The 23,170-nt window shown below is 45.5% G+C and overlaps 1 protein-coding gene and 1 long non-coding RNA gene across 7 annotated transcripts in view; one reads left to right on the top strand and one right to left on the bottom strand.

Annotated features, from left to right (window-relative positions):
- Window positions 1-23,170, bottom strand: part of BDH1 (3-hydroxybutyrate dehydrogenase 1) — a 63,758-nt gene that overhangs the window by 32,533 nt on the left and 8,055 nt on the right. The window contains exons 1-2 of one of the 6 annotated variants that reach the window (XM_040484919.1): window positions 12,467-12,713; window positions 11,968-12,031 (exon numbers count right to left, since the gene is read on the bottom strand). The exons of 1 other annotated variant lie outside the window; for it this stretch is intronic. Coding sequence is in view for 1 of the 5 variants with exons in the window: in XM_040484915.1 (XP_040340849.1) it covers window positions 599-671 (73 nt within the window). In the remaining 4 variants the exon portion in view is untranslated. Of the gene's footprint in view, window positions 1-598; window positions 765-7,402; window positions 7,668-11,967; window positions 12,032-12,466; window positions 12,714-23,170 lie in introns of those variants that run through there. 4 more of the 6 variants (XM_040484918.1, XM_040484920.1, XM_040484917.1 and 1 more) reach the window with 4 other exon arrangements.
- On the top strand, window positions 7,520-10,734 carry LOC121036412 (uncharacterized). Its single transcript, XR_005793340.1, has 4 exons — window positions 7,520-7,610; window positions 8,412-8,457; window positions 10,082-10,153; window positions 10,454-10,734. It is a non-coding gene; the product is annotated as an uncharacterized LOC121036412 (long non-coding RNA).

Raw genomic sequence — 23,170 nt, forward strand, 5'->3', positions numbered from 1 at the left:
AGGAGGCAGCTCCTCCCTGCCCTTTTGCTGCCACCCAAACCTAACTGATTACCAGCCACCTGGGTCACTAGGTCTGTAATAAATTCACTACCTGGCCAGCCACTGCGCTGTTCACTGCCCCAGCAGGTAGAGGTATCTAATCCGCTTAACCCTCGAGAATAGAAAACACGTAGGGATCCCTTGGCTTGCGTGATCTTTCCCGGACACTGCAGCAGACTCTTGCTCCCACTCTGGCCCCTGCTCACCGCACTCTATTCTCAGCACTGCAGCCAGAAAGATCTTTATAACACAGTCAAGTTATGTGACTCCTTTGCCTAAAAGCCTCTCCATGCCTGTTGGAGTAGGCCTCTGCCTCCCTTCCCAACCTTGTCTGGTACCACCCTCCCCTCTGCTCACTGCTCTGTAGCCACACTGGCCTTCTGAAAGTTTCTCATGTGTGCCAAGCTCCTTCCTGCCTCAGGACCCTAGCCTTTGCTCTTCCCTCACTCTAGATGGCTGAGTCCTTCTGACCCTTGGGACATCAGAGAGGCTGTCTGTGATCCCCTATGCAGTACACAGAGGTTGCTCTCTGTAAGATCACTCTTTAATACGAAATCACCTTGTTTCTTTACTTTATCCTCTTCAGTGGGACCAGGGGCCTTGTCCGTTTTGTTCCCCACTGACTCCCTCATGCCTCAAAGAAGCCTGGCACAAAGGAGGCACTCGGTGAGTCTCTGCTGAGTGGGGATGAGCTGTGTGTAGAAGGTCAGCCTGTAGCCCAAACGAAGATTCCATGGCAAGTACTTGGCAGGCAACAGCAAAATGGAGCCCAAACTAGCCCTTCATAGAAGGCACAAGCCCATGTGGCTCATATTCTTTACCTGGGTGCCTCCCTCCCCCACCCAAGTGGCTGAGCTGGCTGAGCACACACATCTCCACCTCTCCCGTCAGGACTAGAGTCTGAGGTCACCACCACTGGGTGACTCCAAATCCAGTTGTCTATAATTAAAACACTTCCATGCCTTCTGCTCAGTGCCTGTGGTAGAGACTACTTCAATATTATCTCCAAACAGAGGGCTGCTTTCAATTTTATTTTCCCTCGAGTCAGCAATATGGAAAAGGATTGGAGTCAAAAATAGCTTAAAGAACATGAAAACTCAGCCCCTTGAATAAGGCACTAGTCACAATGTAGTCTCTTACACACAGAATGGTAGAATTTTAGATTTCTTCTTTTTTAAGTTTTTTTTTTTTTAATCTTTATTTTCAAAAGAAGAGAGATGAAGTGTGAGCAGAGGAGGGGTTGAGGGAGAGGGAGACAGAGAATCCGAAGCAGGCTCCAGGCTCCAAGCTGTCAGCACAGAGCCCAAGACAGGGCTGGAACTCACGAGCTGTGAGATCATAACCTGAGCCGAAGTCGGACACTTCACCGACTAAGTCATCCAGGTGCCCCTCTTTTTTAAGTTTCTTAAACAAGTTGCTTTTTTCACCCAAACACAGTGCTATAGGCAGTGGGATTCCCACGTAGTCTTTGGGGACGTTTGCCATCTTAATGCTTTGTGCTGATCTTTCTTCTCTGTAAATATGGAGTTCTCAACCTTGAAGAGCCCTCACTTGTCTTTTGGCTTGGAAGCAGAGGTGGCTGTGACAGGCGGGTGCTACAAGAAAGCAGAGTACCTGTGGCGGTGGGGACAGTCTCCTGAACCTTGAGCTCAGTCAGCTGCCCCAGGGCAACTTGGCACAGGCAGCTTGACCGCCAGTGACCAAATTTCTAAGATACTGTCACAAAATCAAGATGCTCATGTGTCAATCTGTAATCTGGGAGAATCTTTCCTCATGCTGAAAACACCTGAGTCTACTCTCAAGGACACCTCCTTTCCATTTTCAATGTATGACCCGCAGAATGTACCTCCTCTCTAAAAAAAACAGTGTGTGCATCCTTGCCCCAATGCTAGGCTCCCTTGTCACATTCTGACAGGACTATCTTGCAGAGGACACAGCTGGTTGCATTCCTGTGGGTCAGGATCAAGGTCTCCCTTGTAAGGGACAGACATTCCCTATACTGACATCCTTGAAAAAGGTGAGGAATCAGCAGGAAACAGGAACACAGGAGGCAAGGCTTAGGCAGGAAAAAGAACATATGTGATTCGAGATATGAAGTCTGGATGGGCCGTGGCAATACCAAGTGAGAAAGGAAGGCCCTGTCCTACTGAGGAGGGCAAGCTGGGTTTAGGCAGGAATCTTCCTAGGAGGGGACCCCACACTGAGCAGCTTTAAGACCAGTGAGCTTCTGTGTGAGATTCCAGTTCTGACAATTGGCAGGTTGCCTCCAATGTGTCCTACCTGGCTGTTTTGTTTGGCCAGCCTTGTGTTTTAAAAAGCAATGCAACTAGGGCAATGCAACTAGGCCGCTAAGTTATGCTTGAACTCAATACAAAGTTTACACGTACTGTCTATCTTAAGCCTACCTACAATCACCTTTGTTAACTTCCTGGACTCCATGGGCATTGGAGTTTGAAATCCCTATGCAGATAGAGACATGTTATCCTTTGGCTATTTCCCTTCTGATTACTTAGTATATATGGCCTTGCCTAAAAGTTCCAGCCCAGCTCAGCTACACATGCTAACTACATAGTTAACAGGGACTTCCTTAAGGCCATACAACCGGGAAACCTGACAAGGTTTAAAGCCCTAATTTGAAAAAGATGCCTGTTATTCCTTAGAGATAGGACTATTCTGGAACCAAAGTCTAAAAGCATTATATGGAACATTAAATGATATAGTAGACGATGGTCTCACCATTTTATCATAAATGCAGGGGTGACTCATATGGCTATGTGTGACAGAGCCCTTCGGTACAAGCCAAGGACTTAACTTCATAGCCCAGTACAGCGAAGGCAAACCTAACACAGGCACTTTAGTTAGTCTGAGAGACATTCCAGGCACCTGATTAAACTGAGGTGATGCCAACTCTCCTCTGATAATAAAGCACCACCACTCTCTGAAGTCGTCATCTTTTGGGGTATCTGTCCTGCTCACCTGATCCCTGCCCTCTCAGACCCACACAGGATTTGGCCTCTGCAGCTGCAGCCCAACAGTGAGACCTCACCTCTGGCCGCAGAGGACTGGGTCCGGGAGAAAACCCATCCTCTGTCCCCGGGCACTGGGAAAGAATGCAAATCAGCCTCTGTGGGGCAGGGACAAGTGACCTAGATGCAGCAGTGGGGAGGGGGACAGCCAAGCTACACGGGGCCTAAAGCCAGAGAGGGACAGGGAGAAAGCCAGTCTGCAGAGAGAAGAGGCAGGCACACATGCAGGAAGGAGGAGAAATGGACGTGGAGAAAAAAGAGAAACACAACAACAGAACCGCCTCAGGACAGGCCTATTTCTGAGACTCATTTGCCCTCCAGTCCTCCAGCTCTGTAAGGCACACAAGATGCTTATTCTCCATGTTATTTAAGTATGGTTATAGTCCCTGTTCCTTGGACCCGAAACAATACTAGCTAAAATACACTGAAAGCAGGTTCTTTCTGCACAGCATTATTACTAATTCTTTAAAAAAATTTTTTTTAACATGTATTTATTTTTGAGAGACAGAGCAAGATGGAGCATGAGCCGGGAAGGGGCAAAGAGACAGGGGTGACACAGAATCTGATGCAGCCTCCAGGTTCTGACCTGTCAGCACAGAGCCTGATGCGGGGCTTGAACCCATGGACCATGAGATCAAGACCTGAGCCAAAGTCAGACGTCCAACCAACTGAACCACCCAGACGCCCCTCAGCATTATTACTAATTCTTAAGCCTGCCCCATATTCTGAGACTGCCACACTGTAGATCTTGCAATGACAACAGCAACACGTGCGTCCTCCTCTCTACTTCTCATCTGTCCTGCCCTGAGAGAAAGTGTTACCAGGGCTATCAAAATTGCCATAATCACAAATGCCAGATTAAGCAGGTGTTCCATCCCTAGGAGAACAGGACTTGCCTATCAAGTTCAAGTCAGACCGCTAAACGACAGGAGGCTCAGGGCTCCATTTGTGGGCTCTTTGCACCACCATGATGAGCTCTCATAGCTTTAAATTTGATTTACAGGGGTGCCTGGGTGACTCAGTCGATTAAGCATCCAACTCTAGACTGCGGCTCAGGTCATGACCTCACGATTTGGGAGATCAAGCCCCACATCGGGCTCTGCACTGTCAGCGCAGAACCTGCTAGGGGTTCTCTCTATCCCTCTCTCTCTGCCCCTCCCCCGTTCTCTCTCTCACTTAATTTAAAATAAATAAATAAGATATACATGCTATCAACTCCTAAATGTTTATCTCCACCCAGCCTTCTCCTCCAAACTCCAGACTTATGTATCTACCTGCCCAACCGACATCCCCACTGGAATGTTTAACATGTATCTAATTTATTATTATAAATTTTAATAGGCATATACTATACTCGAACTTAATTTATATTAGTATATATTATATATTATGAACTTAATTTATTATTATAAATTATAATAGGTATATTTTATACTTGAGCCTGTCCAAAACTGAGCTTGTGCTATGGCATTGAATATCTGCCTCTCTACATCTTCCTCATTCTTGATCCCTCTCTTTTTTGCACACTCCACAGCGAAGCTGTCAGCACATCCTGACTCCACCTTCACAATATATCTAGGACCCTCGGATAACATCTTTGTCTAAGCCTTCATCACTTTTTGCCTGGATTATTGCAACCACTTCCCAACCAGGCTTCCTGCTTTCACCCTTTCCCCTCTTCAGACACGGCTCAACACAGGTCTACATGACCTTGTGAAATACAAACTTGATCATGTCACTCCTGCACCAAACTCTTGCTCGGACTAAAAGCCAAAATCACTACGAATTGCCCCCACGACCGTCCGTGATCTGGGTTCTCATGACCTCTCTGGCCTCATCCCTCTCGTTCACTGCCCTTAGTCACAGTGGCTTTCTGGCTATACTTAGAACATGACAAGCAAGCTCCTGCTTTGGAAACTCTGCCCTTCCTCTTCCCTCTACCTAGAACATTCTTCACCCTCACCGTCCACAAGCTCATTCTCTCACTTCAGTCTTTTACTCAAATGTTTGCTCAGTAAAACATTCCCTGGCCACCCCACCAATCCCACCCCATCCTGACATTTTCTATCCCTTTCCCTGCTTCTATTTTTTCCCCCTCCTTGGCTTACCACATTAGAACGTTATACACATTGCATTTATTTATCTTGTTGGCTCTCAGTCCCATTAGAATGTAAACTCTGAGGGCAGGAGTTTTGGTCTGCTTTCGTCACTGTCCTATCTCTAACACCTAACAGTGCCCTGTATACAGTAGGCACATAACATGCAAATTACTTAAAAGGGTTTTCAGCAGAGGAATACTATGATCAGACTTAATACAATAATACAGTAAGTCTCACTGGGTTAACAATAAACTGAGGATGAACCAAAGCAGAAGCAGGGAGACCATGTAGATGCTATGGCAGTAATCAAGGGCCACAATTTATAGCCACAAAGGTCGTGCACTGCACAGCTCCAGTGAAATGTGGAAAGGTATTCTCTGGAGGTACGTAAAAGGGAAACCACGAAGGTGATTAGAAGTGGTCAGAGTCTGGCTACGTCTTGAAGAGCCCAATATGATTTAACAGGCAAATTTAATGGAGGATGTGCAAGAGTGAAAAATAAAAATATTCCCAAGGTTTTGGTGCAGATATTAAAAAAATAATATTACCACAACTGACAGATTAAAGAGCCATTCTATTCATAAGTGCTTAAGACATTTCAAATCAGGGTATACAAACTGGGCCTCACCTGGCCGCTCCAAATCATGTTTCTAGTCATCCTTTTCCATCTACTCATTACCATTTGCGATACCATCATTCGGCAAGCCCTGAACTCTCCAATTTCTGCATCTTGCTTATCCTATACCACGTGTGCCTTCTTCATATGACCAAGTCCTGATTCAAATAACACTCCACCAGGATGCCTTTCTGGTGCCCTAACTAAAAAATCAATCTCTCGCCTACATTTGCATTTCGTCGCTTCCTTCTGTGCCTCTGTAATAGCACTTAGAATAGCACTTACCTAAACGAGTAGGAATAGAGGTATTGAAGCATTCAAGCCCCTATCTAACTACTAATTCCCACCTGGACTGTGAGCGCCCCTCAGATAGGATCCACGTGTTCTATCATTCACTTCTGCGTCCAAAATACCTACGCTGGTGTCCGGTAGGAAACAGACACTATACAACTGTGTATGGAGAGAGTATGAGAGTTGCACTAACTCCAAAGGTCAGCTTCCTCGCCGGCCTGGGGTGTATATAAACCCGTGCAGGGCCAGGCTCCCAACGCTCAGGGAGAAAATAGGACAAATGCTGCATCGTAAAGGATCCCGGCAGCAGGAGGCCTGCAGGCGGCCCTCCGTAATTATATACGTGCCCCTGCAACTAACTCCTCGCAAGGTTAGCCGATGACTCCGCATCAGCTGACTCTAAGCCAATTTTGGCCGACTGGCTGGAAAAAAACGCGCGGAGCTCAACGACGCGGGCAGCACCGAACCCTCCCCGAAATGGCCTAGGGCGAACAGCCAGCCTCACGCCTTCTCCCGCTCGCTCCAGCACTTAAGCAAAGCGCGGGACGCCTGAGACGCGCAGGCGCAACCTCCCCTCGCTCGACACACCGCGGAGTCAGCGCAGCCAATGGCAGCGCCACACTTCTCACCCGCCGGCCGGAGGCTGCAGCCACGGGGGCTCGGCTCGAGCCACGCTCCCATTGGCTAAGACGGCTCCGCCCAGACAGAGTCCGGTCCACGCCAGCGGCTCAGCGTGTTCCGGGGCCCGCCACCACCTCAACATCCCCAAACTGCCCCCCATGGCGCCTCCACCGTGCTCCCTTCTCCTCCTCCAGTCCTGCTGCCTGTCAGGTCCTCCAGCAACCACAGTCTCAGCTCGTGCTCAAGGCAGCAGGACCGGCAGCCTAACCACTGTCCACCATCCTTGACTACGATATGACCTTGGGCAGTTTCCTTCCCTTTTGGGAGCCAAGGTGGTCTTCTGTAAAATTCAGCGGCGGGGAAGGATGAGTGCCAAGGGTTTCCCCTGGGAGCCTCGGAGTGGCATGTTCAACCCGGGCCTCTTCCTACTGAGCACATTATTCCAAATAATAAATGCCAGGCAGGCTCCCAGAGCGCGGACAGAAAGCCCGGTAGGGCGGCTGGGACTGAGACGGGTCTGGGCAGGGCAAGTCCACCCTCCCACCTAGACTCTGGCCGCAGCTGCAGGGCCAGACCCACAAGAACCTGTGGCGCCTTCCGCACCCGCATCCTGGCGACTCGGCTAAGGGGCCGCGCAAGGCCAAACCAAAGTGAGCAAGGGCGCAGGCGCATCCCGCCAGCGCTGCAGAGATGCGGACCCCTCCTCTTACCCGAAACCAAATGGGCGGAGGGGCTCGGGCGGCGAAGGGCCAAGCTGGAGCGTTCCCCAGAGACCTGCGCTTCGCGGGTACCCGCGCTCCTGGCTTGAACCGCCGAGTGGGGGCGCTGTCGCCGTCTCCTTCTTGAAGCCCCTCTACCTGCTCCTGCTACCACGGCTTCCTACGTGGGCTACCGGATACGGACAAGCCTAGACACTGGGTGCGCGCGTTAGGGCTGCGCGGGGCGGGGCGGATGGCGGGCGTAGCCGGGGCGGGGAGTGCTCCTGCGTTTCCTCCTTCGTCCTCCTTCGTCCTCCTTCGTCCTCTTTCGTCCTCCTTCGTCCTCTTTCGTCCTCCTTCAACCTCCCTAGTCTTCCCTTGTCCCGCCTGGCCGTCCTCCTGCGTTGCGTACCCCCTACCGAGCTCCCAGCCAGAGATGAACCCTCTGCCGGGCGCTGATCTCCACCGCCAGCCCCCTTCTGGAGCGGCTGGGGGGCTGGGGGGGGGGGGGGGGGCGGGGCTTGGGCTGACAGGAGAATGTGCCGCACTGGGAACTGAGGAAATCTGGTGAGGAATGAGGCTCCTTCCAGGTTCTGTGTATGTTTTCTGTCTTTAGAACTCATCCGGGTTGGTTGGATGATTTCTCAGTTTGCCTTTTGATCGGATGAAATGCATTTAAAGAATTACTCCTACGGATCTTTAAAAGTACTTTAAGAATAGCACAGCCCCCAGAGTTTCAACAATCGAACATCAGGGGCCAATTGGCCACAGATCAGGATGCCCTCGCCAAGTTTCCAGGATGAAAAACCGGCTGAGGAGAGAAGGAAGCGATCAGGACAAATCCGTGGCAGAACTATGTTTAGGTCAAATTACAGAGAAGCACGGATGGAAATGGATGAGGCAGATGAAAACTGGGGGAAGTACTGGCCTGGTGGGGCTTAAAAAAACAAAAAACAAAAACTTGTCAGCTCAGTTCCATGAGCTTCTTGAGAGTTGCTGTTTCTTCCCTCTTTATCCCCAGCTCCTGACACACACAATTTTGAAGATCCTACCTTTGGATCACAAAGGTAGGACGCACTTGATTCTCTACACCCAATTTTCGGACAAACTGAAGCAAGCATACTTTCTTCAGTATTGTGTTTCAGAATAGTCAGTCTGTACATCCTGCCACAGCCAAAACATAAATCGTTATATTGGGCCACTGGTTACACTTTGGGAGTTATGCCTTGCTAGATAAGCAGTTAACTAAAGGATGAATTAATATTTCCACCTGGGCCCTGGTTTTGGACTCAGAATTAAATGGAAATGTAGTTCTATTTATGGAAAACAGGGAAAGGATATTTGGCCAGAAGTTATATCGGACTGCACCTGTGGCTGACCTCACATCTTCCCAGGCTGTCTTTTTAATCCAGCTTTGCTATGGCAAACAGCTGCACCTGGTGTTTTCCTGCCTCAGATCTCTGTCACAGCAGCTAGGGACCCCTGCAGAAACCACTGCCCACTCTGACATATGCGTATACCTGCAAGTGCAAAAGAACTAACACCTCATGGGACAACCTTTGAGGCAGAAATGAGCCGGTAGAGAAATACTCCACTCTTCCATCCTCCGGGTGGGCAGTTCTGAGGTGCATTCTTGGTAACTCCTAAAATGATAGGGCCCTGGTGGCCCATGGTGGTGCCCAACTTGCAGTTCAGTACTGCACTCTTGGATTGCTTTTCTCTGTTCTTTCTTGATCGCCTGATTTTCCAGTCCTCCATTCCTGTTCCTTGGGATTTGTTCCCAAAATAAGCTACCTGTACCAAAATTCTTGCTCAGAGTCTATTTTACAGGAGAGCCCAGACTAAGCCAATCATGAACCCAAAAGAGGCATCTCTGCCCACCTTTCATGGCCTTTCTCAACAGACCTTTCCCAAGTCTGCTAACAAGGAATCAATTTGTTCGGCCTGAGCTTTTGCTCCTTTTATTTCCCAGTTGTCCTGTCCTCTAAGGCATCACTAGTAAGCTCTCAGAGACAGGCAGGAAGTATCAGGGATTCCTAAGAGGTAGGGCCAGTTGAAGGGCTGAGGCAAGTGAGAGTCTGACAAAGCCATTCTCAGACCACTTAAACCTTTCCCCTGTTTCCAAGGTCCTTGCTGTGGACTTTGAAACTGTTGAAACTCTCAGTTGAACATGGAGGCAGAGACCATGTGAGACCCAGTTCACTATCCACACAGCGTGTGCTGAGATTCTGTCTCTTTTCTGCCCTCCTCTTCCCCTTACTCCCTTGTAAAACCAGTTCCTCTACCCAGATACGAGGTCTCAGGCCAGGGTGTTTGGCACCTAGTACATCTCATCTCATTTCAACACCAACGGTGCTGTTGCAAATTGCGAAGCTAGCCTTGGGAGGGAAACAGCCCTTCGTCTCTGCCTTCAAGGAGGGAAATGAGACATGTACCTAAGCTAAATGAATCATTGGAAGTCCTGGAGATCTTCTAAAAGAGGGACATAGAAGTGTAGTGGGAGTACTGGTAGGGCTTCAGGGTGGGCTTTGTAGAAGAGCATCCTGAAAGACTCTCAGGTTGGAACGAAGGCCCCTAAGAGATCCCACTGCCCAGAAAGCCACAGTGTTTGCTCCTGCCCATATCAGTTCCTAATTGTCTCCTGGTTCACACCCTTCCTGAATCATGCTAATCATTCCCTCATTTTCCTAGACCCGAGCCCTCCCTTTATAGATCTGGCCCCGTCCCATCTCTGAATGCCCTTGGTCTTCTCTGCTCTCAGTGGTAAGTGTTAAATGCCAAATGGTGCAGGTTTAATCCTGCCCTTGGCCAGCCACCTTGAACTCCTCCGGAAGCCCACATGTGCAGCCCTCTATGCTGAATTCCGCTGGGGAAGAGAGAAGAATAACATCGTTTACTATTCCAAACCCTGAAGGTCTTCTATTTGTTTTTATACAATTGAACTTTCTTAAATAAAAAAAAATATTGGCAGAAGGGGGGGGCGGCTGGGCGGTGGTGGTGCTAGATATGCCCTTAATTCAGAATTTTAAAAGTATCAAGCAGCTTTTTTTCTATAATTGATAGTGAAACCAAGAAAAAGCCCAATGGATTATTCTAAAAGCTGTGGTGCTCAGAATCTAATGGGCTGCAAAGAGCCCTTGATCCTGACGTGACTATAATACTGATTTCTGCCCATGAATGAGAACTGGAGGTCCAGCCTTTTTCCCTGCCATGAATGAGCAAGTAAAACAAGAGCTTGGACCTTTCTGGAAAAAGAAGGGTGGTATCAGGCACCCATATCCGCACCTTCTTTCTGTCTCTTGACTCCTATGTATTTAATTAAATCTTTGGTTTTTTTGAACACAGTTTGGTGTGGGGAGTAGTTTGGTTGTTGTTGTTGTTTTTAAATTTTTTAAAAAATGTTTTCATTTTATTTTTGAGAGAGAGAGACAGAGCACAAGTGGGGGAGGGGCAGAAAGAGAGGGAGACACAGAATCGGAAGCAGGCTCCAGGCTCTGAGCTGTCAGCGCAGAGCCCGATGTGGGGCTCGAACCCACGAACCGTGAGATCATGACCTGAGCCGAAGTCAGTTGCTTAACTGAGCCACCCAGGCGCCCTGTTGTTGTTGTTTTTAATGTAGGCTCCACACGCAACATGGGGCCTGAACTCAGGACCCTGAGATCAAGAGTCACATGCTGTGCCAACTGATCCAGCCAGGTTCTCCAGTAGTTTGGAAATTTAAGCAAAGTTTCTTTCAGGTAATTGGGATCTTAAAAGACGGAAAGTATGAGAAGATAAAAAACAGTGTCCCCACCTCTGCCCATTCACCTCACGCTATAAAACTCCTTCCTTCCTTCTTTCAGTTTACATCTAGCCCTTATATCTCAGGCATTGTGCTTTGTTCTGGGAATGCAACGATAACCAAATGCTGGGTCCCTGCCTTCAGCAACACAATTTAGCAGCTAATCACTATGTACCAGATACTACGTCAAGTGCTTTGTGTGTTATTTCACTTAATCTCTGCAACAATCTTAAAAGTGACCTAAGATTATCCCCATTTCTCATCTACGGGAGTTGAGGCCTAGAGAGGTCAAATAATTGGTCCCAGCAGCACAACTAGCAAGAGGCAGAGTCAGGTCCCACACAAGTCTGCCCTGTTCCAAAGACTTTCTTTAAGCATACCACCAATTGTTCTAACATTCTTGCTTCATAAAAGAAAGAAGAAAGAAAGAAAGAGAAAAAAGGAAAAAAAGGATGAGGGGTGCCCTGGTGGTTCAGTCGGTTAAGTGTCCAACTCTTGATTTCCACTTAGGTCATAATTTCACAGTTTGTGGGATCAAGACCCTCATCGGGCTTGGTTTACATGGAAATTTCTGTCAACAAATACAATACAGATGCCAAGATCTGATGCCCTCAACTAGGAAAAGTAATTATAGGTTCTTTTTTTTTAAAAAAATTTTAATGTTTATTTATTATTTTTGAGAGAGAGACAGAGTGTGAGCAGGGAGGGGCAGAGAGAGAGAGGGAGACACAGAATCTGAAGCAGGCTCCAGGTTCTGAGCTGTCAGCACAAAGCCCAATGCAGGGCTCGAACTCACCAACTGTGAGATCATGACCTGAGCCGAAGTCAGACACTTAACCAACTGAGTCACCCAGGTGCCCCTGAAAAGTAATTATAGGTTCTAATTGACTATATGAACTTTGAAATACAAGAGTATGGGACAAGATTCTAAACCCTTAAATCTGATTTTCTGACCTTCAAATTCTATTTTTTTTAAAGAATATTTGTTACAGTAAACTCTTAAAAATCAGGATACAAAACCATATGCTCCTTTTTATTGATATCTTTTCAACTTTTTTCCAATGAATGTGTATTTTTTTATATATATTTTTTCTGCCTCTTGCTACCAAAGACAGAGCCTACTATTTCAAAAGGAAAATCAAATTGCCAAGTTGCTGCCTCTCTGTTTTGGGTTGCCAGCACCTCTTTCCCAAGGCGTATCAGCTCCTCTGCAACTCGCTCCCCTCAACCAGTCTCTTCCCAAGACCTGAAGTTTTTACCCCCCTAGATAGTTCTCACATTCAGTGTTCACTCACCTTAGCCGGTGGTGGGGTAACAATGCCCCCTCAGCACTGTCCACATGCAGGGTACTCTCCAGGTAAGTTACAAGGCAGATACACCTGGAATCCTCTTAATGCTCAGTTAATAGGGTATAATACACACCCCTGGAAACGTCTCCCAAAATGTATGTGTATTATTTCAATGCCTGCCTTTAGCTGGGAAGGGAAATTCTCACACCCGTATGATAAAGCCAGCTAATGACAAAATACAGTATTTAGAGTTCTGGATGTTTGTGTGTTTGTCATTAAATAGGCAAAGTTCAGCTTTGTAAATGTTTGTTTTAGGCTTAAAATGTCTGTGAGTTTGGCCCTCTGACAAGCAGAGGATCAGGAGTAAATGCCATTGCTTAGGGACACATGAGAAAAAAAATAATGCGAAAGGGCAACTCCAATGCCTCCATCTTGAGCTCTCGCTGCCAGGTATATGTGGACGTAAATGAACACAGGAACTGGCTTGAACAGAAAGAAAGATGCGGAGAATGTCCTGAGCATGACCCCAGATCAGGACTTGAGAAAGATTTCAAGATGGCCAAGTAGCTTTGGGCAGGTTAGCTACAAGAAGATGGGGCTAAAACATACCCCTTGGACATCACAATGGGGGTAAGGAAGAGTATGTCTGCAATATAGGAGATCCCTTAAGGGTGTTTCTTAGTACTACCATACCCTGTGATTAAAGTCAGTGGAAAATTACAACAATCAAATTCAGGCAGGACTGCTAATGACCTTGATCCTTCATGAATGAAGGTTTGGGGCACCCTACTGGGTAAAGAAGGACAACCAGCCAAGGACAAAGGGAATATGGACTGGGCAGTGGGAAAAGGTAATTACAAATACCAGCTACAACTGTGTGACCAGTTTCAGAAAACAAGGACTGTGATTGTCATGAGTATTTCTTCCTTATTTTGTTATGTGTGTGTGTTTCATATTTTTGTTTTCTTTCCTCTATTACTCCCTTAAGTAATGTAAGACGTTTTGACTTTATATCGTATATATCATACATAGTATTATTTTTTTTTAAGTTGTATTTTTATTTATTTCCAGAGAGACAAAGAGAGCGGGAGCAGGGGAGGGGCAGAGGGAAAGGGAGACAGAGAATTCCCAAGCAGGTTTTGCACACGGCTCAGCGTGCAGAGCCCAAGGCAGGGCTCGAACCCACAAAACCGTGAGATCATAACCTGAGTCAGAATCAAGAGTTGGTCGCTTAACCAACTGAAGCCACCCAGCCACCCCGGTATTGTTAACTTTACATCATAGTATTTAAGTTATGGGGTATCAAGGAGAAGAGTAAATATCACCCAAGGACTTTGCATCCTCTTCCAGGGAAAAAGTTCATGCATTTTCAGTTGTATACAGGATGGTCATATCATGTTAGGCAGTATTATGACCTTATTATTGTCTTTATTTGGAGGTTAAGTATGGTTTAAGCAGATGTATACGGGTGCCAAGTTGACAAGGAATGGGTGTTGATGTTTAATTTCATATGTCAACCTGGCTAGGCCATAGTGCCCACGTATTTGGTCAAACATTATTCTGAATGTTTTTGTGAAGGTGATTTGGATGAAATTACTATTTAAATCAGTGGACTTTGAGTAAAGCACACTACCCTTCATAATGCGGATGGGACTCGTCCAACTAATTGAAGGCCTTACTAGAAAAAGACTGACCCCCTCAGGAGAGAGAATTCTGCCCGGAGACCACCTTTGGACCCTTCTCTGCAGCTCTTCCCTGGGAAGAGCCTATGCTGCTGGACTATGCTGCTGATTTTGAACTTGCCAAGCCTCTATAAACATGTGAGCCAATTCCTTAAAATCTCTCTCTCTCTTTCTCTCCCCTTCTCTCTCTCGCGGGCCCCGGGCGGTTGCGGTTCCGACCCCTCCTTTCATATACATCCTGTTCCTTCTGTTCCTCAGGAGAAACCTAACCCTAATACACCCACTCAGAGTGGTCTCTTCCCTAATTGGACCCTGATACAACATTGAAATAGATCCCTCTACTCTGGAATTGGTCTCTGTCTGGGAGGGCAGGACCCCAAAGGAGCAGGAAGGGCCATTACTTAGGGGCCTAGAGCACAGGTCAGAGCAAGAGGGTGCTCACAGGACAAGCTGGGACGTGGCAAGCCTTGCTTTTCACCCTCTCCATCCCCTGAGGCCCCTTCAGCCCCTGCCCTCCAGGTGCTCACAGCCCAAGAAGGACGCATGCACAACTGCAGCTTACCCATTCCAGGGCAGCTTGGGCTCCGTGATATAACAGGCAAAACCCTGGGCTCTGGGACCATGGTAGAGAGAGCTGTTCCTAAAGATCAGGGCCGAGAAGCAGGCTTCCTAAAGGAGGTGACCGCCTTGGATCGCAGATTCAAAGGCAGGAGATTTTTCCTCCAAATTTTTATCTTGAAAAAGTTTTAAATTACAGAAAAGATGAAGAGTTATAATGAACACCCATACGGCTATAATCTAGAGTCACAACTGGTAACAGCTGGTCACATTGGCCCTCCTATGTACACATGCAGTTACATTTATAACTTTGCTGAGTCATTGGAGAGTATGTTGCAGACATCATCACAGACCACTCCCAAATATTTCAGAATCTTTTACAAAAGAAGAAGGAAATAAGGCAATTCTTCTACATAATCATGGCACTATTGTCACATTCAAGAAATTTAACATCTGGGGCGCCTGGGTGGCTTCGTCGGTTAAGTGGCTGACTTCAACTCAGGCCGTGATCTCATGGTTTGTGAGTTCAAGTCCCACGTCAGGCTCTCTGCTGTCAGCACAGAGCCCACTTCGGATCCTCTGTCTCCCTCTCTCTCTGCCCCTCCCCTGCTTACACTGTCTCTTTCAAAATAAATAAACTTAAAAAAAAAAAAAAGAAATTTAACATCAATGATAATAGTATGATACTGTTAATCCAGACTCAGATTATTTCAGTTGTCCCAGTTATGTCCTTCTGTAGTTTTAGGTTTTTGTTTTTTTTTTTTTTTCTCTCAGTTAAGATTCCAACTGAGGAAAATGATTTCTATTTAGTTATCATGTCTCTTTAGTTTCTCTTAATCTGGAACAGGACCCTGCCTTTTCTTCTGAGGGGACAGGGTCTTTCATGATATTGACAGTTTGATGAGTCCAGACTAGTTGTTTTGTAAAATGTCCCCAAATCTAAATTTGTCTGATCATTTCCTCATGATTGGATCCAGGCTAAACACTTTCAGTAGGAATACTAAATAGGTGATGTTTAGGTAGAATTTGGACAGGTTGCATTCAGGAGGGGTACACCAGACATAGGGAAAAGCAAGACTTATGTCCCTTAGGTGTGGGAAAGCCCAGCATGTCTGGGAATAGCCTTGGTCCCAAGGAGTCACACTGGGATGGCCTGGGGCATGTGGGCAGAGGACAGGAGAAGGGTAAGTGATGGGAGACAAAGATGGCCAGGGAATTTTGGTCTTTGTTCACTGGCATTTGTTCAGAGGGCAGTGGGGAATCATAGCCTCTAGAGGCATATTAGCTTTTCATAAAAGAGCCTCAAGGACCAAAAAGCCCTCAAGACCCAAAGAAATGAGTCTCAAAGGGTGGAGTCCCAGCCCCTAGAAGAGATATTTTGAATAATGGGACCTTACCAACCTTTCACCAGTACACAACATATTATTAATTGGAAAAAAGAGCAAATCTCAAATGGAAGGGAGCATAATTACCTTTAGTGTCATTCCTCTTTCTTTCACAATTATCTCCCAGCTCTGTCATATGCCATTTTCCTCAGAGATGTTTCCTTCAGCCCCATCCTTTCCCTTCCCTTCTTTCTCCTTCCTAGTCACCCAAGCTGAAAACCTGGTATTCCCCCAGTGCCTTCCCCTTGCCCCTCACTTCCAGCCTGCTTGGCCCAAGTCTCTGTGCCTGGTTCTGCAGGGGAGGATGAGGGAAGGTAGGTGAGGACCAGGTCACCTGGTACTGGCTGGCAGGACTGCCCTCTAGGGCAGCTCCACTTGAGGGCCTTGAGCTATGCCCAAAGGCCCTGACGTAGGAGGGAGAGGCCAGCCATAAATGGGAAGCTATGGGCCAAGCCAGTGGCCAAACCGGAAGGAAGGGCTTGTAGAAATGAAGAGAGTCTAAAGAGATGGGGTGATGTGGAGAGCTAGGAAGCCTGGATTTCCTGATGTTTGCAGTGTCCCTCCGACTCCTGGCAGATTCACTAGGTGATGATAGGTGTGGTCTTTTTTAATTTTTTAATTTTATTTTAGAGAGAGAGAGAGAGCATGAAGAGGGGAGGGGGCAAAGGGAGAGAGAAACTTAAGCAGGCTCCATGCTCAGCACAGAACCTGACACGGGGCTCAGTTCCACGACCCTGGGAACATGACCTGAGCCAAAATCATGGGTTGGATGCTCAACCCACTGAGCCACCCAAGCACCCCTGATGATGGGTGTGTTTTTTAAGGTTATACAACTACCCCAGCAACATGTCTTTTTTTTAGGGGATCATGGCCACATGGGGTATCTCTTGGTTACCCTAGCACAATGTTTCCTCATAGCTGGAGACTACTTCAGGCAGACCAAGAGTTATGGAACCTCTCCTTGCTTCTCCATCCCTCCCATTTGCCCAGGCTCTGCAGCCAGCCTCCAGTGCATCTGTGCCAGCATTCTCTGTCCGATGCCTGGCTCAGGTCTGCGGTGGCAGAGGATGGACACATAAGTGGGGGTCCTCGTGGGTCAATGAGAGTCGAGTAAAGAGAGCATAGACATGAGGAGATGCCCAAAGGGGAAGAGGGAAAGCTGGAAACAAAGGATACCAGACTGACCAACCCAGTCTTCCAGTACTGAGCGAGCCAGAAGCAAAGGCAGAGCCGGCAGCATGAAGGGAAGTGAGCTGTGATGGGGCCCAGACGTTTGCTGGCATTCAGGGTGTAGCAGGTCGTCTTTAGAGGTGTTTCCTCAAATGGCTGCTCATTTTCTTGTACAATGTGAGGCTGCAGCAGCCACAGATGAGAAGGGTGAGAGCCATGTTTGCAGGGAGGGTGTGTTCTGATAAGTAGAGGCTGGTTCAGGGTATGGGCCTCCCCACACACACACACATACAAAATAGTAATAGAGTTTCATCCATGGTTGAAGGACTTGCAGTAGGAAGGCAGAGTCCCAGTGTCATGGCCCAAAGGAGTGCCAAAGAGAGACACCGTGCCCAGACTCCCAATGGCAAGGCCAAAAGGCAAGAAAAGGAAATGGAGTATAAGTAAAAGGAATCAAAGCTACCATTACTGCAAGCACTATAATTATTAATCTAGACTATTTTGGATAGTTAACATAAAAGCTATTAGAATAATAATGGAGTTCAGTAAATTGGTTGAATATAAGACAAATAGAGAAAATTAAAAGCTTTCCCACTTAGAAAATGTAACGGTAAAAACTCATGATAAGCACATTGCAATAAAAAGTAAAGTACCTGGAGATAACAAGAAATTGCAAAAGTCTTTGTTAAAAAGAAAAAGAAAAAAGCTGTGTGTCTTTATTAAAAAATATGAAAGATGAGCTGAAAATTGAGGGGCCATATCATGTTTCCAGATAGGAAGGTGACATTATAAAAGATGGGGTTTCCCCACATTTATCTAGAATTCATTGCAGTTTAGGGGGAGAGAGGGACTTGATTCTAAATTGATTCTAAATGAGTACATATGTAAAATTAAGCAGGATCATTTTGAAAAATGCTGCATGAGATGAACACATACTACAAAGCTAAGCTAATTACAAAGTATGGTGCTGGTGCGTGAGTAGAAAAGGCAGATTAATGGAACAGATGGGCAGTCCAGAAACAAAACCACAAGTTAATGAAAACTTAATATACCATAAGAGGGGCATTTCCAATCAAAACAGATGAATTATCTAATGACATGGGGACAATTACCTATGTATATACCATACACAAAAATAAATTCTAAGTAGATTAAAAATCCAAATATGGAAACTAAAACTATAAAAATATTAGAAGAAAATATGAGACCAATTCAATAATCATGAGGTTGGAAAAGGATTTCCTAACCCTATCGCAATGCCCAGGAGACAAAAAGGAAAAAAACTGAAAGCTTAGACTACTTAAAAACTTAAACGTTTCTACAAGGAGAGCCACCATTCATGTGACTGGCTGAGAGAAAACATTTACAACATGTATAACAGATAAGGGCTAAAAATCTGCAGCATGTAAAGAGCTCCTACATATGAACAAGAAAAAGATAAACAATCTAATCGAAAAAATGGACAAAGGTAGATAAATCACAAAAAAGAAAACTGAATGGCCATTACACATAAAAAGTTGTGCTCAATTATGATGATGTATCAACATTTAAATGCAAGTCAGAAATGTATTTTTGTCAATCACATTGGTGAAAATTAAAATATGGGAGAGAAATGAGGAAGCAGCACCCTCATACACTGCTGACAGGAGTGAAAATTACAATCTTTTAAAAAATAAAGTGGCAGCATGCATGATACCCATTGACTCAGCAATTCCATTCTAGGACTCCAGCCTACAAAAATACTTGCACACTTCACAAAGATGTGTGTATGTGGATATTGGATGCGACATGATTTGTAACAGAAAAAAATAAAAAATAATCTAATAATGGAATGTTTAAATAAATCATGGTCCACCTATACCAAAAACATTGTCTGCCCAGATTGGCTACTTTTCTGAATCCCGCTTCCTCGTGACCTGGCCTCTCTATCCCCTGAAACACAATTCTTGTGAGAACAAGTCAGCCTTGGGGCACCTGGGTGGCTCAGTCAGTTAAGCCTACACTTCAGCTCATGTCAGGATCTCATGGTCCGTGCGTTCAAGCCCCGTTTTGAACTCTGTGCTGCAGTTCGTGACCTGCAGCCTGTTTCGGATTCTGGGTCTCCCTAACTCTCTGCCACTCCCCTACTCTGCCTGCCTCTCTCTCTCTCTCTCAAAAATAAATAAACATTAAAAAAATTTTTTAAACAAATCAGCCTTCCTGGCCACAGCTGATTGATTTATGGCGTTCACTCGATCCACAGGCCAATCAGACACATTCCCTGAAATTTTGGAACTGAAAGTAAGAAAGAGAGACAGTCTAAAGATGTAAAATATTAACTTCAGGGGGTAGCTGGGGAGTTTTCTCAAGCCACATTTCTGACACCTGAACCTGACAAATACGGCTGGCCTGGGCATGGGGAGTGTGAACACAGTAGTGAAGCTGAGATGCAGAGAAGACCTGGACGTAGAGAAGCTGAGAGAGTCCTGCCCTGGCTGCTGGTGTCCCTCTTTCTCATGAGTTCCACGAGACATCCTTCTCGCTGAAGCTAGTTCGCACCTGCATTCAGTCATATGTACATACAACCAAAGTAGTACTAACTACCGTGATTTCCCACCACGGAACACTGTGTGGCCAATAAAACGATTGGAGTCCAACATATGTTAAGATAAGGAAAGATATCCAGGACATATAATGTGAAAAAAAAAATCAAGGTACAAAACAACATGATACCATGATTCCATTGAAAGTGTTTTTATATTTGCAACTACATGGATGGAACTAGAGGGTATTATGCTAAGCGAGATTCGTCAGAGAAAGACAAATATCACATGACTTCACTCATATGAGGACTTTAAGACACAGAACAGATGAACACAAGGGAAGGGAAGCAAAAATAATATAAAAACTGGGAGGAGGACAAAACATAAGAGACCCTTAAATATGGAGAACAGAGGATTACTGGAGGGGTTGTGGGATGGGGGGTGGGCTTAAAGGGTAAGGGGCATTAAGGAATCTACTCCTGAAGTCATTGTTGCACTATATTCTAACTTGGATGTAAATTTTAAAAAATAAATTGAATTAAAAAGAAAATAAATAAGTAAATAGATAGATAGAAAGAGTTTTTACTATATATCCTTTTTTAAAAATTCCAGTTAGTTAACATATATTGTTATATTAGTTCCAGGCGTAAAATCCAGTGATTCAACAATTCCATACATCACCCAGTGCTCATCACAACAAGTGCACTCCTTAATCCCCATCACATATCTCACCCATCCCCTCTGCCCACCTCCTCTCTGGTAACCATCAATTTGTTCTCTATAGGTTTTTGTTTTTTTGTTTTTTTGTTTTATTTTTAATTTTAAAAGAACTCTTTGTGCAATATACAAAATTACAAACTTTTAGGCATGGAGAAAGATGTGGAATATTAGATATCGAACGCCCAATAGTTATTATTTCTAAAGGATTAGGATGGCAGAGGGATGAGGAACTTTTATTTTTGCTTCACTTCCAAATTGCTTGAATTTTTTATAGTGAGAATATATTGCTTCTTTTGTGTTTTTTTTTTAATTTTTTTTTCCAACGTTTATTTATTTTTGGGACAGAGAGAGACAGAGCATGAACGGATGAACGGGCGAGGGGCAGAGAGAGAGGGAGACACAGAATCGGAAACAGGCTCCAGGCTCTGAGCCATCAGCCCAGAGCCCGACGCGGGGCTCGAACTCACGGACCGCGAGACCGTGACCTGGCTGAAGTCGGACGCTTAACCGACTGCGCCACTCAGGTGCCCCGCTTCTTTTGTGTTTTAATAAGCTTTTATTTTGAATAATTTTAGAGGTACAGGAAAGTTTCAAAGATAGCATAGAGAGTTCCCATGTACTCTTCACCCAACTTCCCCTAATTTGAATATTTTACATGACCATAGTATATTTGTCAAAACCAAGAAACTAACATTGGCACATCACAATTAACTAAACTCCAGGCTTTCTTGATTTGGATGTCACCCGTCTTTTTCATCAATGTCCTTTTTCTGTCCCAGGATCTAATCTAAAATACCACATCACATTTACATGTCATGTCTCCTAGCTTCCTCTAATTTTTGATAGCTTCTCAGTCTTGCTTTGACTTTCTGGACCTTGATCATTTTAAATAGTACCAGTCACGGGATGCCTGGGTGGCTCTGTTACTTAAGCGGCTGACTTCGGCTCAGGTCATAAACTCGTGGTTTACGGCTTCAAGCCTTGCGTTGGGCTCTGTGCTGACAGCTCAAAGCCTGGACCCTGCTTTCAAGTCTGTGTCTCCCTCTCTCTCTGCCCCTTCCCTCCTCATTCTCTCTCTCTCTCTCTCAAAAATACATAAATGTTAAAAAATATTTTTAATAAAATAAAAAAATAAGGAGTACCAGTCAGGCATTCTGTGGATTACTCCTCAATGTTTAATGTTTTCCTCATGGTTAGACTGGGATTTGGTTTTGGGGGGAGAATTCCAGAGGTGAAGTGCCTTCCTCATCATATCAGATCAAGGATATATATTATCAACATAACTTAACACTGATGACGTTAACCTTGATTACCTGGTTAAGGAAATGTCTGCCAGATTTCTTCTACCCTGTAAAGTTTCTGCCTTTTCTTTTCCAGATTCATTCGTTGGAGGCAAGTCACTATGTTAGCTCATGCTCAAGGGGAGGAAATTAATCTCCTAGTCCTGGTGTACTACTTTTTAAATTAAAGAGACTTCTGAGAATAGAGGTGCTGCCCTATACATTTTTTTAAAATTGCTCCAATATTAACTTATTTATTGTGTAAATATGTATTGAGCCCCTGCTATGTGGGTTGCTAGCCCCTGATGCAGACATTGGATACAGCAAATTCTCACTCTTATGGAACATACGTTGTAGACTAATACTGAATGTACAGTAGATTGAAAAACAACAGAGGGCTGCCTGACTGGCTCAGTCAGAAAAGCATGCGTCTCTTGATTTCAGGGTTGTGAGTTTGAGCCACATGTTGGATGTAGAGATTACTTAAATATTTTAAAAAACAGACAAAGCTTACAGGATCCAAGGAACTAAGATATGGAACCAAAAGTGGAGGTGGGCAAGACACAGTCCCAAAAGCAGATAAGTGGAGGTAGGGGAAAGGGAGAGAGAAGAGCAACCCTAGAGATGTGGCCAATGCACATGGCAGCACACTGCAGTATGTGGTGCCTATCACGTACTAGATTTAGTTGAAGGGCTAAGCCAACTGGAGGGAATAGGAGGGGATATTATATGCAGTTCTGGACACATAATAGGTACTTCATAGAAATTTGCTACATAAATGAGTGAAGGAATAACTACATTGAGTAGGCCCGTTTACCCTTGCTTGCTTCCACACTAAAAATTCCAATAAGACGTTCCAAGGTAATCAGAGAAGGGAGAATCTCAACATTCTAGAGGGCAGCTGCTCCTCACAGCCCCATCTCCTGCCTCCAGGCTTCCTTTCTTGGGTATCCTCAAAGCTACTCCCCTTTACCCTACCACCTGGGCATGAGCACAGACTTTTCCCCTAATTCCAATGGGGGCCAAGAGGGCAGAGTTGTTCTGAAACCAGGTTGAAATGTTTGCTCAGTCTTAGCCAGAGGCAGAGAGTAAACTGAAGGGAACTTCCCCCATGAGATATCAGGCAGCCTGATTCCTGAGGTGATAGAAGTGGAATCACCCAAGGGACGCTATGATGACAGCTAATATGGAGAGGTCCCTGGGGACAGCCACTCACATCTGTGTCCATATTTACTTCATCTTCTGAGTTCTCTCCAGTGTTTCTCCTTCCTGAGTTTTGGTGGAACAAAAAGCAGGGTTTTCTGCTTTTATTTGCCATTTTACCTTTGTCCTGAGAGCAGAGAGCCAAAGGAGAGTCCTGAAAAACAGACGCCCACTTTTGTTCTGGTTTTCT

This window comes from Herpailurus yagouaroundi, unplaced genomic scaffold, assembly GCF_014898765.1.
Source record: "Herpailurus yagouaroundi ecotype Mexico unplaced genomic scaffold, PumYag 162, whole genome shotgun sequence".
In the NCBI taxonomy this organism is placed as follows: Eukaryota; Metazoa; Chordata; class Mammalia; order Carnivora; family Felidae; genus Herpailurus; species Herpailurus yagouaroundi.